The 24692-nt window shown below is 40.5% G+C and overlaps 1 protein-coding gene across 5 annotated transcripts in view; it reads right to left on the bottom strand.

Annotated features, from left to right (window-relative positions):
- Positions 1–24455, bottom strand: part of CFAP46 (cilia and flagella associated protein 46) — a 155642-nt gene extending 131187 nt beyond the window's left edge. For 4 of the 5 annotated variants that reach the window (XM_034776106.1, XM_034776108.1, XM_034776109.1 and 1 more), the window contains exons 1-8: positions 24366–24455; positions 22867–22977; positions 22437–22496; positions 21665–21764; positions 18711–18809; positions 15236–15426; positions 8038–8266; positions 5398–5518 (exon numbers count right to left, since the gene is read on the bottom strand). In XM_034776106.1, the coding sequence (XP_034631997.1) occupies positions 5398–5518; positions 8038–8266; positions 15236–15426; positions 18711–18809; positions 21665–21764; positions 22437–22496; positions 22867–22977; positions 24366–24445 (991 nt within the window). In that variant the 5' untranslated portion in view covers positions 24446–24455. The remainder of the gene's footprint in view (positions 1–5397; positions 5519–8037; positions 8267–15235; positions 15427–18710; positions 18810–21664; positions 21765–22436; positions 22497–22866; positions 22978–24365) is intronic. The other variant, XM_034776107.1, reaches the window with a different exon arrangement.
- Positions 24456–24692: the final 237 nt, after the last annotated feature.

Genomic DNA, 24692 nt, shown 5'->3' with positions numbered 1-24692 from the left:
TATATTATACTAAATACTATACTATAATATTAAAATAAAACATAAACAAGTTATTCTGTACTAACAATTTTGTTTGGAATTAGTATAAACAAAATGTTCTATAATTTCCCAAGTCAGCAAAAAATAGTTTGATGCAATGCAGCCTAATTAAAAGGAGAAATGTTTCTATGATTGGAGACCTCTGCTGTACGGGGTATATGTGATTTGTGTGGGTATATGGGATTACTTTGTGTGCTAACTGGAATTCAGAATAATATTTGAAATCTCATTGATAAAGCAATCTATATGGAGTCAGTGAAAAGTATACACACTGGTTCACAACAAAATTTGTGAAACATTTGAAATTTTGCCTTTTATAATTCTCAGAGCTTCCTTCAAAAGGCCCCAATCCAGCACTGGACAAACTGGTGGTAGCTGCAGCAAAGTAATTCCCAGCTGCTTGGCCACTGTGAATTTTCAACAAGAATCTTTTCAATAACTTCAACTGCCTTTGGAACAGACTTTTTGTTAATAATGCTGAGAGAACCATCCCCTAAAATATTTGTTCAAGGGAGGACCGGTGCAGCTACTATCATAAGCCTCCTGAGCTGAGGCAGGATCAAGTAAACCTAGCCACCCCTGAAAGGTATCTGTCCACCCTGCTCTGATAATTCTCCAATAATAAATAGGGCTTCCACAACCTCCTTTGGGAGACAGTTTCAGAGCATAGCTACCCTTATCGTTTTCCTAACTGCTAATTTAAATCTACCTTGCTGCAGATTAGGCCCATTACTTCTTGTCCTACCTTTAGTGGGCACGGAGAATAACTGATCAGCCCTCTCTTTATAACAACTCTTAACATATTTGAAGACTGTTATCAGGTCCCCCTCCAGTCTTTTTTTCTCAAGACTCATAGGTTAGGTTTTCTAAATGTCTTATCATCATGCTCTCTGTGATAGGCTGTTCACCCCACACTAGCCTGGAAAAGGTTAATGTGGCTCAGAAGGGATTAAGTAATCTGATAAACCATATCTGAGAAATAGTTAGGCTTGATAGACAATCTCTGTTTGAGGATGGAGCCCAGCTAGACAGGACCAGGCAGGGCTTGTATAAAGTCAGGAAGTTTGCAGCAGAAATAGTCTGCAGTGTGGAAGCCTGCAGTCACTCTCTGGGGTTAGAGAGGGAAAGAAGGAAACCCAGGCGAAGAGTAGAAGCCCTAGGACCCTGGAACTGTGGGAAGGGTATACTTAGAAGAGTGGTGGATAAGGAAACCTGACAGAGATAAAGCAGGAAGCAGTAGGGAAATAGCAGCCAGGTTTGGGAATCAGCAGACTGTGGCTGCTGATTGTATGTTCCCCAGCCTGGAGTAGTGGGCGGGTCCATGTTTCCCTACCAGCCACTGGGGAAGTGGCATAATTTGAAATTGGAGGACTTCTGGGAACAATACCTGGACAGGCAATCTGGTGAGACTTTGATATCCCAGAATGTGAAAACTATAGTGACCTGGCCAGAAGGCCAAGCCATGAAGAGGGAGCATCCTGATTCACTGCAACTTCTGGAGTGTGAGAGAGGTCGCAGTGCAAATGAGAGACAGAAGGGGGGTGTCAAACTGGGTGGAGCTATTTCCCAGAAGTAGCCACAAGGAGGCACCCCAGTGATGAATAGAGAACACTGTGACATTCTCCTCTGCACTCGCATGGCACCCAAAAATGGACACAGTACCCTAACTGAGGCCTCACCACTGCTGAACAGAGCTGGACAATTGCCACATATGGCTTACGTATAACACTGCTGTTAATACACCCCAGAATGAAATTAGCCTTTTCCCCAACTGCATCACATTGATGACTCATATTCAATTTATGAGCCACTAAAACCCCCAGATCATTTTCAGCAGTAATACCTCCTAGCCAGTCATTTCCCATTTTGTAGTTCTGCATTTGATTTTTCCTTCCTTAGTGAAGTACTTTGCACTTGTCTTTATGAAATTCATCTTGTTGAATTTGGACCAATCCTCCAATTTGTCCAGATTTTTTTGAATTCCAATCCTGTCCTCCAAAGTGCTTGCAACCCTTCCTAGTTTGGTGTCATCTGCAGATTTTCTAAGGATACTCTCAACTCCATTATCCAAGTCATTAATGAAAACATTGCATAGTACTGGACCCAGGATTGACCCTGCAGAGCAAAATTAGATATGCCTGCCCAGTTTGACAATGAACTATTGATAACTACTCTTTGAGTACAGTTTTCAATGAGTTGTGCCTTTCTAGTCATTTCATCTAGACTAGATTTCCCTATTTTTTTTATGAGAATGTCATGCAGGAGTGTGTCAAAAGCCTTTCTAAAATCAAGATATCATGTCAAGTGCTTTCCCCTATCCAGTAGGCCAGTAGCCCTTTCAAAGAAGAAATTCAGGTTGGTTTGGTAGAATTTGCTTTTGAGAAACCTATGCTGGTTATTCCTTATCACCTTATTATCCTCTAGGTGCTTACAAACTGTTTAATAATGAATTCCAGTATATTTTAGGTATTGAAGTTAAGCTGGCTGGTCTATAATTCCTCTGCTGCTCTTTGTTCCCTTTTTAAAGACAAATACTATGTCTTCCCTTCTCTAGTCCTCTGGGACCTCACCTGTTCTCCAGTAGTTCTCAAAGATAATTGCTAATGGTTCCAAGATTTGCTTCAGCTAGTTCCTTAAGTACCCTAATTCATCAGGCCTTGCTGACTTGAATACATCCATCTTATCATCTAAATAGTCTTTAACCTGTTCTTTCCCTATTTTGGCTTGCATTCCTTCCCCCTTGTTGTTAATATTAATTGTGTTGAGTATCTGGTCACTGAGTAACTGAAAAAAGTCAAATGCCCATTACATTTTAAAATTAAGCATCACCTACAGATCTTCACTTTTGGGAACTACAAATAACATGTAACCTGTGTTTCTAACCCATAACCCACAATGACTTGCATAATCTATAAAAAAATTAACACTAACCCTGGGTATTTTGATAGATATTGAAGGTTCAGTTTGCAAACACCAAAATATTAGTTTTTTGTAGAGAGGAGGTGTTAAAGGTAGAACTCTTTTTAGGCACAAAAATATTAGACAGAGAAATGAACTGAGAGAGCTAGAGACAAGACACAAGGAAGGGATGAGTTGGACCCCTAGGAGAAAAATAGCTTTAGCGATATAAACACATCAGAGATTATTTCTACAGTATAATGACAAGGCAGAAATGCTTTGTATAATATGTGGCTGTCCTGGAAATCTGATGAGGCAAGACATTGACTTGAGTCGAACTATCATTGCTGACATAACCCAGACTGAATAAGCTTTAATTTGATCCTTGAGCAGCTTGCCAAGTAACTGCAAGAAATGCATAAGCATAAACATTTCTGACATTTAAAAAACAAACAGATTAAGCATTAGCGTTAAATTAAACGAAAAAGGAAAGGGGATATACCCTTAATGTCTTTATAAATAGTCTTTCAGTATAATTTATCCAATGAATTATATGGTCCCCATTACTGTGGTAACTGTAGATTAACCGGCAATAATTACACTAATATCATGTAAGCAGAATTTGTAAACTGTAGGCAAGTAGTACAATCTTTTCTGGCTGTGTGAGTACAAATCCCATTAAAATTACTAACAAGTAAATACACACATTGAAAAGAGAACAAAATGTTCATAAAATGCTGATGAAAGCACAGTTGTGTGAATACTCTCATTCTGTAAACAAAGATAATTTGTTAATTTCTTTTACAATTATTTAGTTTAGTTATTTGTTATCAAAAAGTTAGTCTCATTGTTCTGTTGAGTGTTAAGCGCAAAAGTAAACCTTTAAGAAACAACATCTTGCAAAATTTTATTTTAAAGTCAATCCGCCTACGCTGATATTTTGTAAAATGATCTTAATCATTCAGATTATCTACATTTGAAGGCTAGCATATGAATATGTAAGTAAAAGAGTGACTTATTTTGTGAGATTCTGGATACAAATTTACAATTCTCAAGTAAACCCAAAATTCAAACAAATATATTCGCTGGAAATCTAAGATGACTTGTGCCTTTCACGGTGCATGCATGCTGCAGTTCAATGGCAGGTAGAATTTACTTCAATTAAAGCTCATGTCTTATTTATACAAATAGTTTATTAAATGTTAATCGAAAAGCTTTTAACCTGCCAAGAGCTCAGATCAAGCCTCTGCATTTCCCCTACAAGAGTTAATGATCTAAAATAAAGTGAAAGAAGCTATTTGAACAAGATAGCCCTCACCCACTTCAAAAAATGCCTCAACACATTATGGCAATGATATTGTATTATATGGGTTTACATTATTTCTTGGTGTTTAATACTCTGTATGACTGTTTTCCAAACACTAAAGATACAATACTTTGGACTATCATCTCAACATGTATCATAAATTAAGTAAATCCAAGCATAGTCAGTACAAGATGAGAGCTTGAGGGAAACTGAGGTGCTACAGGAAGTGGAAGTAGTGAATATGTAGGTGGCACTCTTACTTCTGTGTCATTACTGACTCAAAGATTAATTCTATTTTTCATATAAAAATAATCTGGGGTGGACATTCTGGTTTGGCTGAAATGAGTTTACTATAGGATTGTGTGTGTGGGCCCAATATTGTCCCAGTCACCTGCTCCAGCAGCCAGGGATCACCAGGGCATAAAGACTCCCTAGCTATGCTCCCTCTCCCTTGGACATGATCTCTACACTGTGGCAAAGGAGGGGAATCCACAGAAGGCTGCTTAAACTGATATTATAGGTGCTTTGTACTGCTAGCGTGGCACAAAGCAGCTGGAATAGTATGGACAATCTATCTCCATATGGATATTGTTTAACGAAAGACTGGGTAGCCTTTCATGAGATAAAATGTCCATGGTATAATGTACAAGCAATGAGCTCAAATCCTGGGGTCTGTGTTTTAGATGACAAACTGTGAATTCATATTTAGTTCTTTGCATAATAAAGAAATAAGAGAGCACTCAAAATTGAGAGGCAACAATCTGAAAGTAATAAAGAACATATGTATTTCAATGCCACAGAATATTATTGAGTCAAACAGTAACTTGAAACAGCATTCAATAGTTACCATGTATGACTAGGAATAGCTTCTGCAATTACAAGTGTTAAAATAAAATTATACAAGACATCATATTTTTGTCGAGAGCCTAAGTTTATAGCATCATACAGTTATGTGCACAGGGTTTCCTCCAAAAACATGCTGACCCTACTGAAGACAATGGGAATTTTTCCACTATGGCAATGATTTCACCCAAAGACATATAGTCTTCTAAACATTATAATTGGCCCCAGTGGTCAAATTATCTTTCAGGCTGGGTAAAGAATCAGTAACAGACAAATTTTTGACTGTTTTAATCACATCAAACATACCTTACCTTTAGCTTCATTTTCACTGTCAAGGACTATTTGAAATGCATCAGGAGCTAGTGCAAGACCTGCATTGACCAAAAGAGACCGCTTTTTCCTCACACTATCTTTCTGCTTCCCTTTTTTAGCCTACATAAAGAGAAGGGCTAACTGTTATGGGTACATTCACAATTGTATTAAAAATAAGTACATTTTCATTAAATTGGTGTTTGTAAATCTCACCCATTAAATAAGCCACAACATTGGTCACAGGCTTATTTACCACAGGAATTGCATTACAATCCAGAAACACTTATGTACTGTTCTACAATGTTATTATTGGTTAGACTTACTCTGAAACCTTGGTCCTTGACATGAACATTTTGAGGGTAACTTAGAGCATATGCAGGTAGGTACATTTTAATGTTGCTCACATTCATGGCTGAATTTTATATTTAATTTTTAATGTATGAACTATCACTATGATATATTCTCAAAAATAAAATTGTTCACTTAAAGAAAACTACAAAACAGTTTGGTTATGACCAAATATAATTGAGAATTTATATGCAACATATCAACCAAAAAAGCATCAGTTGTCCATTTCACAGCACCTTGCGGAGCAAATGCAAATTAGTTATTCCAAAAACAGGTCTAAGGATGCAGCCTAAGGAAGTCCCTTCATGCAAATGATGCAGGTTGGTGGTCTGCAGGAATCTGAGAGCCATGGCATGCCAGGGGAGAGCAGATGTTTAGGACAATATGGTCCTTCAGGAAACTTGTATAATTTCAGCCAGAAATCCTCGCATTTTAATATTAAATTATTATTTTCAGCTTCTGTTCCACATGTGGGAAGTCCATTAGTGTATGGAGTGTGCACATCCGTACATTAATGGACCAGTAGCAACATATACAAGTGATCTTTGTGGTCTTTAAAGCCTACATCTATGTATCCATCCCACGTTGATTTGGACCTTCAGATCGAAAGGAAACTCTCAGCTTTCATCTTTTCTCTACAAAGTATGTTTCTAGGCTTCTTCCTTGTGAAGCTAGCCTTGAAATTGTAACTCTATATAAACTGGTTACTAGAATTGGAAGCTTGTCACTGACTTGTCCTAAAGATCACATTCATAGCCCAACTGTAGCTGCCCAGCACTGACTTCTAGGTTCTATGACAACCATGGCCAAGAATCTCTGAATTTCTGTGAAGACCCCAAATTCGTTTGTAGTTGCAAGAAGCAATGCCTCCAAGGTTGATGGTTCAAAGGCTGCTGCAAGTTTCCTCCCAGCCAACCTGCAGCTGAGCAAGCTACTATGATCCGTGATCCCCGTCAGTGGCAGCTCAGTAAAATGAGAAGCAACACAGGCTAACGGATGAAGCAATATACTCCTGTCTTCTATCCACAACTTTAACATTGACTCTCACTTGTGGCTTTAGGTAGGTTACTTAACTTCTCTGTGTCTTCATTTCTCCAATTGTAAAACTGAGGAAATAATTACCTGGCCCACATGAGGTTGTGGTGGTTAAGCAGCTGATCTATGTAAAACAGAATATAAGTGCTAAAATTCACCAGAATCCACACAAAACGTCTAGGGGCTAGGTTCTAAAGGTACAGGCCTTCAATTTATTTAGACAACTGACCCTTGAAATACAATTTTAAAAGTTGACAACTATGTAGAGACCCAACCGTAAGCTACTGAACTCCACTTTTGCAGAACAAATGGGGAAGAAGCTTAATATTCTTTTATACAAAATAAAGTCATTTTAAATTTGGGGTATAATCCTTTCATGTGTTTCTGTGGAAACTGACATGGACTCATTTGTAAAGTACTTTGAGAAGTGTAAACAGAAAACACTGTAAAAGTGCAAAACACTTGCACTATCCAATTCATAAGGATAAAATGGATTTTAACATTATTAAGGCTTTATGGGTTTTTTTCTGATTCTTTAGTTACTAATGAACAGACTACTTACAAACTCTAGAGAGAAACAAAATGTTAAATATAAAAATGGATGAAGAAATATTCTAGATAGTCAACAGCAGTGACTACAGAAATGGTTCTGTACTGTGATCCAAAACATATGGTTTTGTTGGTGCCTAAAACACCAGATTATTTGGGGACTATCGCAGCTGAATTATCTGAGATGGTATCAGAGAAGTTGCTGGAGTCCTCAAACTGTGCTATAGTGGTTCAAATTATACCTAAAATACAGCAGTCCACCAATATTGACAATTGTATGTCAACACAGAGGGATTTGAAATGCAGCATTCCTTAATGTGCCATTCTATCTCCTTTATTGTACATGAGTCTTCTTAGTGTAAACATGGATGGAATATTATCAGTATGCCGATACACAAGTATATTTTCCCCATAAGCCCTGCTAATGCAGTCTCTCCCTACATGGGTGTATGGATGATATTACCATCTGGATGCATAAGAACTGCTGCCCTCTCCTTTATATATTGTCAGTAAAGATTAACATTAACAGTTATTTATTAAATAACTTTGCAAGAATTTACTCAAAAGGCCAAAACTTAATTATCTTAGAACTCTTGGATTTGAATATACACAACTCTTAAAATAGAATTATAAAAAAATATTTCTTTTGGAGAAGTTTAATAAGTGAACTTTATATTTCTACAAATGAAATTGTTCTTTATTATTACCTGTTCAATCATCATAATTGCTTGATCCTCTAGGCGCTCAGGTGACTTGTACAACATAGTGCATAAATGAAGACGATGAAAAGCCATTTTCAGATGTTCCTGGTATTGCCCATTGTTATCTAGATATATAGCCTTCTGAAAATGTTCCATGGCAGCCTCTATTCTATCTTCATCTTCTTCAATATGAGCAATTTCCATATGAACTTGGCAACGGAGCAAAATTAACAAGCTAGGAAATTGGACAATTTTATAGGTAAACTCTTAAAACAGTAAGAGACAAAGCTGTCTAGAATTAAAATTATAAAAAATGTGGCTGAAAAATGAATAATGTATGTAAAAAGACCCCTTCACTCAACTTATCGGTTCCTTGCATGTTTTCTGTGTCACATCATCATACTGAAATAACTAACATAACCATTTACTACATTTTGCTTTCCTTAGCCCTGAGGAGCCAACACCAAGAAAGAACGGTATAATCTTGCAGTTGAGTTGCTTCTTCTGTATCACTGCTAGAGTTGTTCAAAAAGAGCCAGATTTTCAGTAGTTCCTATTTATGCACCTAAATGACATGGCCATATTTTCAAAAGTGCCATGTAAACATACTCTATGTGACTACACAGTTACTTAAAGTTAAGCATGTCATTAAGCACCTTCCTGAATCAGGGATGGGACAAGAAACCTCTAAGGACAATGTCACAACTACTACAAAAAACGGTGCTGGCAATACAATACATGGCACCCCTCCTTTTAACTAATGAATCAATGCCCCAGTGTGATGTTAGAGGACACTAGGCTGCAGGAAGTGCTGTCTTTTGTCTGAGATGTAATAGTCAAGCTCTGACCTCTTGGAAGAAACAGTTACTAACCTTTATATAACTGTTGTTCAAGATGTGTTGCATATGTCCATTTCACTATAGGTGTGCGTGAGCCCAGCACACAGTTGTCAAAGACTTTCTTCCTTCAGCAATACTTGTTGGGATACAATGAGCACTTTGCTACCTCATGCTACTCTGCTTAGGTATAAAGAGCAGAGTGACCCCCCCCCCCCCCGATGCTCCTCAGTTCCTTCTTACCAGATAGACTTTGATAAAGTGGGGAAAGATGGTGTCATGGAATATACGGTGGCTCGCACACATACAGCACATTTCAGAGAACAACTTACAAGAAGGTTTAACTGTTTTTATTCAAGTGATTACACATGTCCATTCTATTGCAGATGAATCACAAGCAGTCAAACAGGGGTTGAGCTTGGTGTCTACTAGAACAAAGATTGGAGAACCACACAACTAAATCTGGCATCGTCCTTGGTTTGCTGAGAGATGGCACAGTGAGAGGCAAACGTATGGCCTGATGACCAAGTTGCCGCCTTGCAGATGTCCAAGATGGGCACATGAGCGAGAAAGGCTGCAGAAGCTGCATGAGATCTGGTTGCATGGGGTAATATTCTACTTGGGGGAGTCACATTAGCCAGTTGGTAGTATAAACAAGTTGGAGCAAGCAGAAATCCAAGACGAGTTTCTTTGGGAGGATACAGGACTGCCCTTTGTCCTGACTGCAACTCAATAAAAACAGCTGCAAGGTTGAGCTAAATTACTTAGCTTGATCAACATAAAATGCCAGAGCTCTTCTAACGTCTGAAGTGTAGAGCTTTTCCTCATCTTTATGGTTATGAGGCTTTGGAAAGAAATTAGGTAAGAAAATTGCTTGAGAAATATGAATATTGGAAACCACCTTAGAAAAGAACTTCAGGTAAGGGTGAAAGTAAACTTTGTCTTTATAGACAACAGTGGAAGGAAGTTCAGATATCAGAGCCAATAACTTCCCAACTCTCTTTGCTGAAGTAATGGCTATCAAAAAGGCCACTTTCATTGACAACAGCAATCAGGATGCCAGCAGCTCAAAAGGGATCAGTTTTGCTAGTATAGGTATAAGTCCCACAGGGGCATAAGGTCCTCTACCTGTGAGCAAAACCTGTTGAGACTCTTTAAACACCTGCAGACATTGGGCTGGAAAAAATAGAGAGGTTACCCATAGAAGGACAGACAGCCAAGATAGCCACTAGATGACACATGATGGAACTAAAAGCCAACACTTGTTTCAGGAACAAAAAATAGTCCAAGACATAATGGATGGGAGCACTCACCTCTTGGCACAATCGAGTGGACCAACTTCCTCCTGGGCTGTTTACATAAAACATGGCTGCCATATTGTCTATTAGTACCAGCAGATTCCTTCCTTCGATGTGCGGAAGGAAGGCCAAACAAGCTAGATGGATAGCCCTCAATTCCCTGATATTTATAAGCATTTTCAAGTCTTGTGCCAATCAAAGACCTTATGTTTGTGGGAATCCAATATGAGCTACTCAATCCAGAACTGAAGTGTCTGTAACTAAAGTGGAGTGGAGCAAAGGGGAATCTCACACAAACTTGTAAGGAATCCAGGTAGTATAAAATGTGTACTGGTATATGAGCCACCATGTTTAAATTATGACAAACCAGTGAATAAACTGACACTAGCCACCCCTTACGTTTTCTGAGATGTTAGCCTGGCGTGCTGTACTACATAAGAGCACACTACCATGTGCCATAGGAGGTTGAGGCAGTTTCACACTCTGCCTTTAGGTCTAGAGCAGTAACCTAGAATCTTAAATGCGGAAGGAAGGTGTTGGCTTTCGTTGAGTCCAGGACTGCTCTAATGAATTCTATATTCTGTACAGTATTCAGAATCAATTTGTAGAAGTTGACTAGCAGCCCCAGTGCATTGAAGTTGGTCTGGATAATGGATACACTGAATGGTACCTGAGACTTGGACCAGTCTCTCACCAGCCAGTCATCCAGGTAATGGAACACATGGACTCCTGACTTTTATAGGAACCTTCCTAGTGCCATGCATTTCATGAAAACGCGGAGCTGCTGACAGGCCAAAGAGTAGCACTATGAATTGGTAGTGAGATCTGCTCACTACAAACCTGAGGAACCTCGAATGGCTCTGATGGGCCGCCATGTGGAAGTGTGTGTCTTTTAAACCAAGGGTAGCATACCAATCCCGGGGTAAAGGGAAGGAATAATTGAAGCCAGAATGACCATCCAGAATTGTATTTTCTTCAGGAATTTGTTTAGCTCTCTTAGATCTAATTAGGGTCTAAGCCCCCCTTTTGGTTTCAGAATAAGGATGGAATGGGAACTAAACCACTTCCACTGAGCAATGTGGGAACTTCCTCAATGGCTCCTACATGATGGAGAGATTGCACCCCCTGCAGTAGAAGAAGTTGTGAGAGTGGTTCCTGAAGAGGGACGGGGAAGAGAAGTGGAAACAAGGGAAACAAACTAAAGAGCGTATCACACTTCCACCGTGCTTACGACGCACTGATCTATGTTAACGTGGGCCCAATCGCTTAAGAGGTTGGCAAATAGAGAGAAGGGAGAGGGACTAGGAGGCTGTCCTCGACTAACATGCTTGTTGACTTGTTTAGAAGAGCCAGTTCGTCTAGATGAACTGACCGCTGCAGAAGAGGAGGGAAGTGGTGGATTCCTCTTGTGATTTCTGCCCCTCTTTCTGGACAGGTCTTGGATACAAGACATAAAAGACAGATATTGGTGGAGCTGCTGTGGGCAAAATTGATTTCTTTTTGTCACTGGTGTGTAGATACCGAGAGACTTAAGCATCACTCTTGAATCCTTGAAGCTATGGACCTACAGTCCATTTTCTCTGAAAAGAGTGAAGGACTCTCAAATGGGAAGTCTTGAATAGTTTTCTGCACCTTGGAGGGAGACCGGACACCTGCAGTCATGAACACTGCAGCACAGTGATGGCAGAAGTCATGGCCTATGCTGCAGACTCAGCTGCATCTAGACAGGGCTATAGAACCTTTCTGGCAACTAATTCACCCTCATCCACTATCACAGGGAATTCTTGTTTCATTTTGTCAGGCAGCCTGTCTAAACTTTAAAATATTACCCCACAGACTAAAATCGTAACAACACAGCAGAGCCTGCTGGTTCGCAAATCTAAGCTGTAAACCTCCTGTGGAATAAAGCTTCCTTCGAAATAGGTCCAATGTGTTTGCCTCTTTCCCTTTTGGAATTGATACCTGGTGCCTGTCTCTCTTTCTCATTAGCAGCCATGACAACCAGGATGCCCGGAGGGGGGTGGTTATACACATGATCAAACCCACATGAGGGCATACAGTATCTCCTCTCCACCATTTTAGCTGTAGCGAGAAGGGAAGATGGGGTCTGTCAAAGCTCCCTATTGGGTTCAAGAAAAATCTCATTAATAGGGAGAGCTACTGTAGAGGGACCCTCCAAGGTCAAAATGTCCACAAGCGTGTGTGACTTTTCCTGGACCTCCTCCAGCTGGATATCAAGATCCGCAGCCATCCTCTTCAACAACTCCTGATAAGCTCTGTAGTCATCAGATGGGAGAAAAACAGACTCTGCTACTACCGCCTCATCTGGCGAGGAAGCGAAGGCAAAGGCTGTTGAGGTATAGCCTCCTCTGACTCCTCTGAGGGAAGATCCTGAGAAGGAATTTCCTTGTGTACAGTACTGGGTCCAATACCAGAGGTACACAGATGGTGTCCCTGGTGCAGATGCTCCTGATGCCTAGTCTAAGATGCAGAGTGTGAAGGATGCAGGGATGACCTTGATTGCAGAGGAAAACCCCAAGGGTTCCAGAAAAGCCACTGATATGACATTGGGACCCAATTATGCTCAAGTCATTCATGCTTGTGTGGTGGACAATATTGATGCTCTGGGTGGAACCAGGATGGGTAGGCATTCACTGGGGACTGCTGTACATACCTGGGTTGTGACATGTAAGAGCCAAACTCAGAATCAGATGAAGAGTCTGCTTCCTCTTACCAAGAAGGGGCAAATCCTGTCAAGGAGCTACAGCCAGAGCCTGGAGATGGAACTGCCAGTGAAATCATAATCGGTTTCCCTCTAGTTGGTACCAATCTGAAAGGCACGTTAACCGAAGACTCTGATGGTACTACATGGCGAGCCAGAGCTGGAATAGGAGCAGTAGACTTCGGTATTTTAGAAACCAGTACCAGGTGGGAGTCTGGAGCAGCCAGGGAAACCGGTACTCACAAGTCTATCAACTTCCCACCTGCAGCATATGCCTCAGGAGTAGATGGCACCAGGAAAGACTCGTGTTCCTGTAGTACCAAAAGTTGGGCTGACAATGATGAGGCAAACACTTCAGGTGTCAGTCTTGATAGCCCGTCCTAGGCTCTCAGGATAACAACATGCCTGGACTCCAGGACTGTCCCGAGGAGCGCCTCTTGTTTGAGTGCAGCTCCATGCCTTTGCCTGCATCCAACATCTGTGGTTAGGATCTTGAACTCTCTGGTACCAAATCCTTAGTAGTCTTACAGCATTTCTTCTTTGGTACTGGTGATGAAGGACTTGTTTCTTGACTCAGACAAACCAGGAGAGTATGCCTAATAGATGCAGGAAGGCTCCAATGGTGGTCAGCACACTGACTCCATTAAGTGAAACTTGAGTCTGGCAGCCCTGTCTTTCTTGGAACAGGGCTTAAAACTCTGAAAAATATCCCCCAGGCACTTCAGACAGTTGGCATGAGGTCACTCACAAGCACTGATTTGCTGCAAGAGCAACAAGACTTGCAATCTGGAGACTAAGGCATGACCCTGGTACCAGTCTGTAGTGGGGTGGTCACCCGCTCCTGCCTTAAAAGGCTTAAAGCAGCCCAGGGTAAGTGCTGTGGCAGGGAAGGAAAAGCGGGGCTGATTGGGGAAAGCAGCCTCAGCTGGGGGCCATGCCCCAATCAGGCCCTATAAGAGGGCTGAGGGCCAGAGGCTGAGAGACAGTCTCTCTCTGCCTGTAGAGAGGGACGGGCCTGGCTGCTGGGGAGCTAGAGAAAATACCTAGAGTGGAGCAGGTCTGGGGGAAGGCCAAGGGAGCTGGGGAGCAAACAGCCTGGAAACCCTCAGGCTGCGGCCTAGTATAAGGCCAAACACTGGTTACTGGGGTTACAGGGGACAGCCCAAGGCTAGGCAGAGGCAGCAGGTCCAAACCCCTCCTTGGCTGTGATGAGTGGCAATTAGACTGCAGTCCGCCCCAGTGAGCGGGGGCTAGATGGGGGCTGGCAGTAGCCATATATTGAAGCGAGGTGGGGATAGTGGGTGGGGGTTCCCCTGGGTGGGGAGACCCTGAGAGTAGGTGTACTGCCTTGGGACACCAGGTACGGGAGGGACATGGGGCCCAGAAGCAGCGAGTGGCGAGACTTCGACCTGCAGAGGGCGCTCCGGGGCTGGCAAGCTAATTTCCAGAAGGTACCAGCAGGAGGCGCCGCAGGGGTAAGTCGCGCTTCGCAACACAGTCCCAATATCCAGGCAGGAACCACAGAATCCAAACTATCAAAAACTAAAAATTAACTCTAAATCTAACTTTAAAACTATGAAAAATCTTCAGACTCTGGTTTGAATTCTACTCTAGAATTATAATACACAGATACTATGTACAAGAAAGAGGGAAGGACTTGCAAAGGCGAAGAACCTCTAACAACCGCCATGAGTGGTAAGAAGGAATTGATGGGTGGGTTCAGGGCCACTCCACCTGTTCTACCCATGCATAGTAGCACAAGGCAGCAATGTGTGCTTACTCCACCCTGACAGGTGCCACAGAGGGAAGAAAGTCTTCAACAATAGTGAGCTGGGTGCACAAACCCCTATGGTGGAATGGACATGTGCAATCAAACAAAGACTTACTATATATTGTGCAGTATTTTTCCCAAATGCAGGGATGTTCATGTCAGAATCCAGGCCATATTCCAACATATTTCATCACATTATGATGACACAATATAATTTCGATTGGATACATTATTTCTCACTTCCTGTCCTACACTGTAGTGTTTCTGTATGCCATTAATCATTTGTGATATTTCATTCGAGAGAAGGCTGCATTTTAGTGGTAGATAGGGTGAGATACAGATTATCCAGATAGTTTCCTTTATTATAATCTGTTGGGAAAGTTTTCAAAGATGTTTGACATCTAAATAAGGGAAGGCTACCCTAGGAATGCAATATTATTTAGGTGTCCTGTTTAAATATTATTTTTAACCATCTTTTACTGATGCCTATAATTACCTTTTGGTCTTTACATTTGCTTTCAAATTAACACTATTTTTGAAAGTAACAAATAACAACATACATATCATAGTAACTTACCTGTCAATCTTTTCTAAGATATCAGCAACAGATATTAATGGTTTTCGTACATGTTGATGTAAATTGTGTTGTAGCAGTGGCAGGCAAAGATTCCACTGTGTAGCACAAACCACCTGAATAACATTGGGGTCTCCCAGTCGAACTGCATGTTGCAAAGCTTGTTCAAGTCTTCTTATCACTTTCAGCTGAGTCTGTAAATAAAAATTTACTTCAGATTGATTATATATACATATAATACAAATGATTTGCTAAATATTACTGTAAAACTGCAATTTTAGGTTCTTTCCAACAGAAAACAGCCTCTGTAGTTTCTGATTTATGAAACTTTCACGGACCTCAAGTGTACCCCGTATTTCATGCACAGTACATGAATTCTTTTTTTTTTAAGTCTCATTTTGACTGCTAAAGAATGTCATTTTAGGTACTCTATAATGCTACAGCTACTGCCACACCCAGCCAGGCGCCTGTCTGTCTATCCCTATTGCCTATGATAACAGAAATCCACGATTGTGGATTATTTGTGAATTCTGAGGATTTAGTAGATTCATCAGCTGCTGAGGTGCTAATATGGGGTAGAAGGAAGAGAAGAAACATTATAAGTGGGATTTTCCAAAGGAATCAGTGTTGGCTTAACTCCGTTCCATTCGAATCAATGGTAAAACTCCCATTGACTTCAATGGGAAGCCAACACAGAGCTCTTTGAAAATCCCAGCCTACATAAATAGGGCTCTGCCGCAGAAATTCACAAGTTCTTAGCTTTCAGTTCAGTTTTAACACAGTAAAAACTAAAAAGAAATTTAGTTGTTTTGTGGATACTTCTTAAATATATCTAAATTTCTATTGTATTTATTCAAACGATAATAGCACTGATATGTCTTTTCTAATTATTCAATAATTGAAATAAGTGACTGATATTTTAGGTTCCAAACTTCTGAACATTTCTATTCAGAAGCAACTTTACTCACGTGTATAGTCTCATTGAACTCAAAGTGATTACCTATGGGAATAAAGTTACTCCTTCATGCATGTATTTGCAAAATCTGACTCTTAATGTGTGTGACTTGCACTCCATGTGCTTATGGAAATATGCTTATGAGTGTGAATATAATGTAACTGGAATATGGTTTATGCAAAAGGTCTCTTGTAAGGTATCATTACAAAGCTTATGATCTACTGAGTGTGTTCATCCTATTTGTATAAATGTAACATTCTTGTATCTAAAACTAGAAATATGAAGTATTACTCTGAGGTCCTATTGTAACTATGCAAAGTATGGGCCATTAATGGTGCCTTAGGATCTTGATGGCTCCCATTAACTAGAACAATTGGTTGTAAATGGCTCTGTTTACTTATAAGTCTTCCTGTATTCCTGTGAGTCAGGCCGGAAAAAATGGAGGCTTGGGGGTCTTACAGTGACATGTGATCATGTCACCTGAACTGGAATCCATCTTAAACCTGGTGCTTTTCCATTTAGAAGGAGGGGTGGGGATCCAGAGAGACAAAAGATTCCCGCCTTGTGCCAAAGCTATAAAAGGGGGTGGAACAGAACAAAGGGGGCTGCAGTCATGAGAAAACTCCTAGTTACCATCTGAGCTGGAACTAACAAGAACTGTACCGGGGAAAGGATTGGACCCAGATTAACAAGGAGTCTAGTCTGTGAAAGAAGTTTATTGGAACATCTCTGAGGGTGAGATTTACTTGTATTCAGTTTCTTAAATGTATTAGGCTTAGACTTGCATGTTTTGTTTTATTTTGCTTAGTAACTTACTTTGTTCTGTCTGTTATTACTTGAAACCACTTAAATCCTACTTTTTATACTTAATAAAATCACTTTTGTTTATTAATTAACCCAGAGTAAGTGATTAATACCTGGGGGGAGCAAACAGCTGTGCATATCTCTCTATCAGTGTTATAGAGGGCGGACAATTTATGAGTTTACCCTGTATAAGCTTTATACAGAGTAAAACTGGTTTATTTGGGGTTTGGATCCCATTGGGAAGTGGATGTCTGGGTGCTGGAGATAGGTGACTTGCTGATCAGTTTTTGATTAAAGTCTGCAGCTTTGGGGGCGTGGACCAGACCTGGGTCTGTGTGGCAGCAGACTAGTGTGTCTGGCTCAAAAAGGCAGGGTTCTGGAGTCCCGAGCTGACAGGGAAAATGGGCTAAGAGGTAATTCCAGCACGTCAGGCCACAGTCCCAAGGGGGTCTCTGTGACCAAACCCATCACAATGTGTATGCAAATAGTTTCCCTAGATATGATGAAAAATATGAGTATGACACAGCATTCCTTTGTCCCCTTTTTGCCAGTGACTGCATGCCTTTAAGCAGGGGAGAATTTGGCTGGCTGGCCAAATGAAGGGAACAGTGCTTTAAGGGAGGCGAGGGAGAGGTCAAACTGCTGCAGAAGGGGACAAGGGGCCAGTATGGTGACACTAACTCATCTCCTGGGAACCAGATGGACATAAGGGCTTAAAAGGCACAGCCTGTGTGGTGAAGCCCCCTTTTACATGGAGCAAATGGAGGCAGCACCCACCCTTCTTCCCCTTTAGGTGGTGAAGTACCAGGTTTGGTCTAGACTTGTTATAGGCACTGCGCTAGCAGACCCTTTTTAGGGGGTCTGGGAAGGAATTTTTTTCTTATTACCAAATTGGCCTAGGTGAAGTTGGGGTTTTCTTGCCTTCCCCACAGTGGCTTCGGGGAGAGCTTTGTTGACGTGTGGCATGAAGGGAGTTAGGCTATATGTCACAACTCATTATGTAAGTGTGGGGCAGATGTCCAGTGCAGGTATTCCTTAGGGAAGGTGTACGGTGACCAGATAAATGGTTTGGTAAAAGACTTTAAAAGGAGATGTTGGTCAAATGAATGGAATGGGAATGGAGAGGAGTTGGAGTTCTGATGAATGGTACAGCAGGGAGCCAAACCCCCTTTCTTATAGCCCACCTTAACCCTCCTACAAGGGGGGGTGGATGGTAAGGTGCCAGCAATGGGTTGGCTAGGGGACCTGGATGGAAAAAGAGAGGGTGGTTGGTGGAAGCCCCCTGGGAAGTTATTCTATAAACATGGGGTTACCTCCACTGTACACTTTTATCTGCCAGGTAGTCCAAGACATCTAATAGAGCTGCAGCATGATTAAAACCATATCAAATGTCTCCTATCGTTCTTTTGGTATAACCAGACAATTTGGTTCGTTCTTGTGGAACAATATGATATGGCCCTGTTATACCGAATTATAGATATCATGGCAGAACAGAGGATTCTATTTATTTCACCCAATGTTCTCTTTTTCAGGCCCATTAGAAAGATAATATATTAAAATTAATGGAAAAAACTGAAAATGATCTGGGTTTTTTTTTTTTTTTTTTTTTTTTTACAAAGTTGCCTGAGATTGAGACACAGTTAATGTGCAAGTTTTGGCAAATTTAACAGAAAGTTAATGTTCACCTTCATACAAATTAGTTCTAATTAAAGAACATACCTCAACAACACCTTTAGTATAGGTTGCAATTTTAGTGCCAAGTTTCTGGACTTCATATTCACATTCCAGGCATTCTATTTCAATCAGTTTCCCAGGCTCCTATAAAATATAAATATATAAAATATATTTGTAAAATTAATTACAAGTATAGTGATTTAGACCCCAATCTTGCAAACAGATGTGCTAGTGAAGTCCCATGCTGTCCCGCTGAAATGAAGGATTGGAGCCACTGGAGTAAACATTATCCCCGCCCCCTCTCCCCACACCCCCATTCATATAAATTGCAGACTTTGGGAGAAGCTGGCACAGGAGATGGACATGCTAGTATAGAGAGAATTCTCAAGTGGCCATCTCCAGTTATTTAAGGTTCACAAAGAGGATTTGGCAGCTAGGAGAATTCAACCCATTATGTTTGCTAAGTATAGTAGAAAGGGCAAACGGAAACACCAAAGATTTTGTGTTGATTGAAAAGGACAGGTACATTTAATTCTTTTTCCATTAGTTTACATCTTAGGAGTACTGGTATTTGGTTTTATTTTCCTAGCTTTGTGATTTTACTCTGACAGTTTAAATTAAACCTGTTAACTGATAACCCTGTTCTATTACGTCTAAAACATACAATTCTCAAGTGTAAGACAAAAGAGTCAAGAATGATGGTTGAATGCTTCTGAGCTGGTACTGGACAAAATTATCTGATTTTACATGCTGGATGGGCTCCAATGCTATTGTTGATATTTGATGCAGATGTTTGCTTCGGAAAGGTGCAAAATTAAAATCTATATGAAAAATTATTCCAATAGGTCTCTCAATAGTACAGCAGATCAGGAATTTTCTGACAAAACAGAATTTCAACAGAAAATACTGATTCATCAAAAATAAAATGCTTTGCAGAAATTTCTGATTCAACAAACTTTCGTCTGATCTCAGTTTTCCCCCGAGTGCCCACTAGCTCATTGCCCCCCTCCACCAAGCACACTTTACTCCCCAGCTCCCAGTCTCCTTGCACAACCAGGATCAGTCTTTATACACTAGGCTCCTGTTCCCAATATACTCCCCCAGTCCATCCCCACAATGCCCTAGGTCCGACACTTGGCCCCCACTGCATTTAAATCAGACGCTTTCTTCCACACTGCCTGAGTGACAGCAAGTGTCTCACCGAAAGCATAGATGATCAGGCTCTTTGCTCTCAGATCTAGTGCTCAGACCCATCCTGGCCCAGAGTAGCCAGTACAAGGAAAGTGCAGGTTTGCCCCATATCCCTGGGCTGCAGTATACTCAGTCGCTCTGTGTGGATGGTGCATGCTACAACCTGCTCACATGCTGGAGCTATGAAGGGCAGGAGCATGCTCAGTCACTCTGTAGGGGATGGTGCATGCACAGTTTAGTCAGCACTAGGAGCTGTGAGAAGCTCAAGCATGCTCAGTGAGGATGGAATCTTTGGCGATTTTGGATGAACCACGATTTTTCAAAGTCTTTGGGTGAATCATGATTTGGCCAAATTTTGGCAGATTTTCTTGGGGCAGTAAAAAGACACATCACTGACAGCACCCCCTGTTGCCAAATTTCAAGACGCTATTCCAAAGCATGGGGGAGGAGGGGTGCAAGAGCTTTGCAAACTTTATTTTTCCCTACCCTCATTCTTGGAAATGGCCAAACCATTTTGGTTGAAATTAAAAAACATCAAAAACAAAACAAAACACAACACCAAAAAACAATCAGCCTGAGGTAGACCACTAACATGGAAAATTTCAGCCTCAACGGTTAAAGTTTGGTAAAGTTACAAGCAACTGAAAACAGGGGTTTATAATGGCAATCACCAGGCAACCTTAATAATATTGGTTGTGACATGTGCCCCTATACACACACTTTGGGGAGAGGGACATAGTTTTTGAATCTGTAAATCCCCCCTCTTGCCCCACAGGAACAGCAGATCTTCTGCACTATAATGTCTGAGAACTTTAGGGCTCCCTATGTGCAGTGGTAGACAATAAAGGGACAGAAAGAATAAACACCAGAGGCCCCTTCAGCCAGTCTGGAGGTGAGTGTGGACAGGGACAAACACCCACCCAAGCCAACAGTTATAGTAACAGCATGCAGGACAGGCACACAATACTCACTATACTCCGCTCCAATCCCCTAGGTATACACTTCGTTTGCCACCATAATTTAATTACTACAGAATAATAATAATTAAAACAATAAAATGTCAGGAGAAGAGGCTTGGGGAAGGAGCAGGACTCAACCCCTCAAATTCAGCAATGGGAGGGGATAGCAAGAGCAGCTGGTTTCACAGCCTATACAGACTTGTGCGTTCATTGAAGGAATAACCCTATGACCTCCCAGTACCAAAAAGAGTGAATAACCTGAGGTATGTCTTTGGTAAGCCCCTCTTGAACTGCCCCATACCTTAACCCTAACCAACAGCCTAACCTTGGCACAGATGAATGCCCCACTTCCCTCTCAGCAGGGCTGGAATCCACCTGCTGTATACTGAGATTGATTACACAATATTTTATTCAAAAAGAGTGACGTGAATATTAAGTAAAATATCACTGCTTTTATAGCTTACATATAGATGGCTGACAGAATCTTCCAAAGGTGGACTGCTTAAATCTTTTCTAAAACTGCAGACATCATTCTGAGAGAGAGATATCTCCCATATGAGGAGTTTTGGAGGAGTTTCTCCCACAGGAGACAGTTTCAAAATATGGACAAGAATCTGTATTTAACATTTTATTTAACAAAACTATTCTTTTAACTATTGTGAGTTAAACTCTTTTTCTTCATCTTTTCTCTAATTTAGGGATAGAAAATTTATGCAAGTAACTCCTATTCATATTAATGAGGGCTAATTACATCAGTACCTCAATGTGAGAATAGGCCTCAATGCATACAGAATTGTTTTGAAGCATAGTTACAATAAAGTATTAGACTAGTGTAATCCTAACACTTACTTTAATCCCAGCTCTCTTCAAATCATGTATGCAATCAAATGCAAGTTGGATACAATTTAACTTCAAAGAAAGACGAGCCAATTCTAGAAGCAAAGGAATTCTGCAAAAATTAAAATCATTAAAAGATCATTTGTCTCATACAATTATCTTGATATAATTCCTTGATTAAGGTGATAAATCTCACTTGGATTTCTCTAAGGTATCTGAATTAATACTGCAAGTCATTGAGATTTAATACTAGCACTATACATAAGCAAACAGTAAATTAATTCAAAGCAAGCTAACTGATCAATACTAAAATGAAACTGTCTATGGGAAATTATCAACCAGTGAGGGTGTTTTAATGGGATCCTGCAGAGACTGGTTCTTAGCCCAACACTATTCCTTATCATCATCTTCACTGATCTGGAAGAAAATATAAAATAATTGCTGATAAAGCTTGCAGATAACACAAAGACAGGCAAGGTGGCAAATAATGAGGTCAAATCATTGATACTGAGCGATCCAGGTCAGTTGGCAAACATGGTGCAATCAAATGTCATGCATTTTACTACAGCCAAACGTAAGGTCATATATCTTGGAACAAAAAATGTAGGTTATGCTTACAGGAAGGGGACTGCAGCATTCTAGAAAGCTGTGACCCTAAGGAGGACTGAAAGATAATTGAATGAACATGAAATTCCAGTGCAAATTATGGCTAACGTAGCTAAGATAGTACTTGGATGGATTAATAGGAGAATATCAAGCACGAAGAGTAAAAAGAAGATATTACCTTTGTATACAACATTGGTGAGACCACTGCTGGAATACTGGGTCCAGTGTGGTGTCTGCACTTCAGAAAGCATGTTGGAAAAATTAGGGAGGGTTCAGAAAAGAGCTGGAATGGTTTAGGTCTGGAAAATTGTATTAAATTGAGAGACTAAATAGCTCAATCTATTCAGTTTATCAAACACAAGGTTAAAAGGAGATTTAATCATGGTCTATAAGTACCTACACAGGGAAAAGATATTTGATACTACAGGGCTGTTTAATCTAGCAAAATTGGACCTTGATCCCTCATTTGAACATCTAGGTGCTATTGCAAACAATGATTAAGAATAACTGCTTTCACAAAGATCAATAGAAATTCTGCTATGGACTTCAATGGGAGCAGAATCAGGCTCATCGTGAGCTTTCAGAGGACTATGACCAATAAAACTTACTTTTCATCAAGAACTGAAATTGAAGAATCCTCGTCATACTGTTTCAAAAGTTCAAACACAGTATTCAGACTTGTGGCGGCTTCTCCTGGAAACTCATTTGTATCCAATTGTCTGCCAATTATATTAAATACTAATGATTATTTAATCAGAAAAATAAATATTTCAAATATTCTTCTATAACACTCTGGGTACACTTACACTGCAAAAAAACTCCCGAGGCAGCGAGTCAGAGTAACTCGGGCTTGTGTGGCTCACAGTATGAGGCTAAAAATATCAGTGTAGACTTTCAGGCTCTGGGGCTTTGGCCTTGGCTCTGAGACCTTCCCTCCTCACTTGGTCTCAGAGTCCAAGCTTTAGCTCAAGCCTGAATGTCTACACTGATAAATTTAGTCCGACAGTGCAAGCCTTGTGGGCTCAAGTCAGTTGACCCAGGCTCTGAGGCTCACTTCTGTGGGTTTTGGTTTTTGGTTGTTGTTTTTTTTTTTTTGCTCTGTAGATGTATTGTATGAACCCTAATCACAGTAATGTTTCTACCTCATCATTTAAGTGGAATGTACTGCTGCTTATTGTAACAGAATTATTCAAAATGAAAGTAAACGTAGCAACGTGGCAAGAAATAGCTAAGGATTCCCAAGAAACAAGACTCCATATAAGAAAATATCCACATGAACAGCATACGCTTGGATATCTTGAATAATCTGGATTTAAATGGAATCTGAAAAATGTTTTGAATCCCAAACAAAAAGAAAACTTCAGAGTGAGAGAAATGTTAGAGATGGAGGATGAAACTGAACATATGGGCAATGAAAAGGGGCTCAAAGAAAAGAGTGCTCAATTCTGCTCTTATTTACATGAGCAAAAGTTATTCCAGAATTACCTCTATCAACATAAGAAGAGAATTTGCCCTTAAATGAATGGCTCTTTGGTTGAGAAGTAGGGAAAATTATGTGGTTAACTTTTTGGGACCATGGGCTCAGTTGTGTTTGGCAGTTGCTAAGAGAAAGCAACGTCTAGATGCCTGTGTTTTGTTCTTTGTTTTAAAATTATTAAAATCTATAGGTGATGATTTCTCCCTTTATGACTTGCCCCCTATAGTTAAGATGTGACTTCCACAATTCTCTCTCTCTCCTCATTTAAGATTTATGTACAGTTATCTGTACTCAGCTACATTTATGCAATTATGACTTTAAGACATCTTTAAATTACCTCAGTTCTGGGGCCTCAGAATAATTTTCACACAATGGCACATTGTCCCAATGGACCATTTCACCTCTTTCCCTTGTGCTAGGTGCTGGGAGAGGGGTGGCATTGGATCCATCATGGCTTCTCCATGCCACCCAGATTTCTAGAATTCCTTTAGGTGAGAAGATTCCTCTAGTGATCAGCTAAGCTGGCTTTACAAGCTGCTTTGTGCCACCAGAGCAGGAGCTAGGATCTGGCTTTACATATTTACTGTCAGAAATCAAAATTCAAAAGGACAAATTGATTCCAATACTTACGATTTTATTGTTTGAATTTTATAAATGACTGACAAACTGATGGAGCTTTGTATGTCTTCCTCTATCTGGGAAGTGTTCATTAGTTTGTGACGCACCTACAAAAATTGTAACAAAATAATTCACCATTTTAATAAACCACAAAGGAACAGGTCCTCAGCTGGTGTAAATTAATGTAGGTTCATTGACTACATTTTTCCTTCCATAGATTTTAAGGCCAGAAGGGACCATTGTCAGGGCCGGTGCTACTATTAAGGCAAACTAGGCAGTTGCCTAGGGTGCCACGATTTGGGGGCGCCAAAAAGCGGTGCCCCCAATTTTTTTTTTTTT

This window comes from Trachemys scripta, chromosome 7 (genome assembly GCF_013100865.1).
Source record: "Trachemys scripta elegans isolate TJP31775 chromosome 7, CAS_Tse_1.0, whole genome shotgun sequence".
In the NCBI taxonomy this organism is placed as follows: domain Eukaryota; kingdom Metazoa; phylum Chordata; order Testudines; family Emydidae; genus Trachemys; species Trachemys scripta.
Note: the sequence above shows the minus strand (reverse complement) of the source record. Positions and strands in the feature narration are given on the sequence as shown.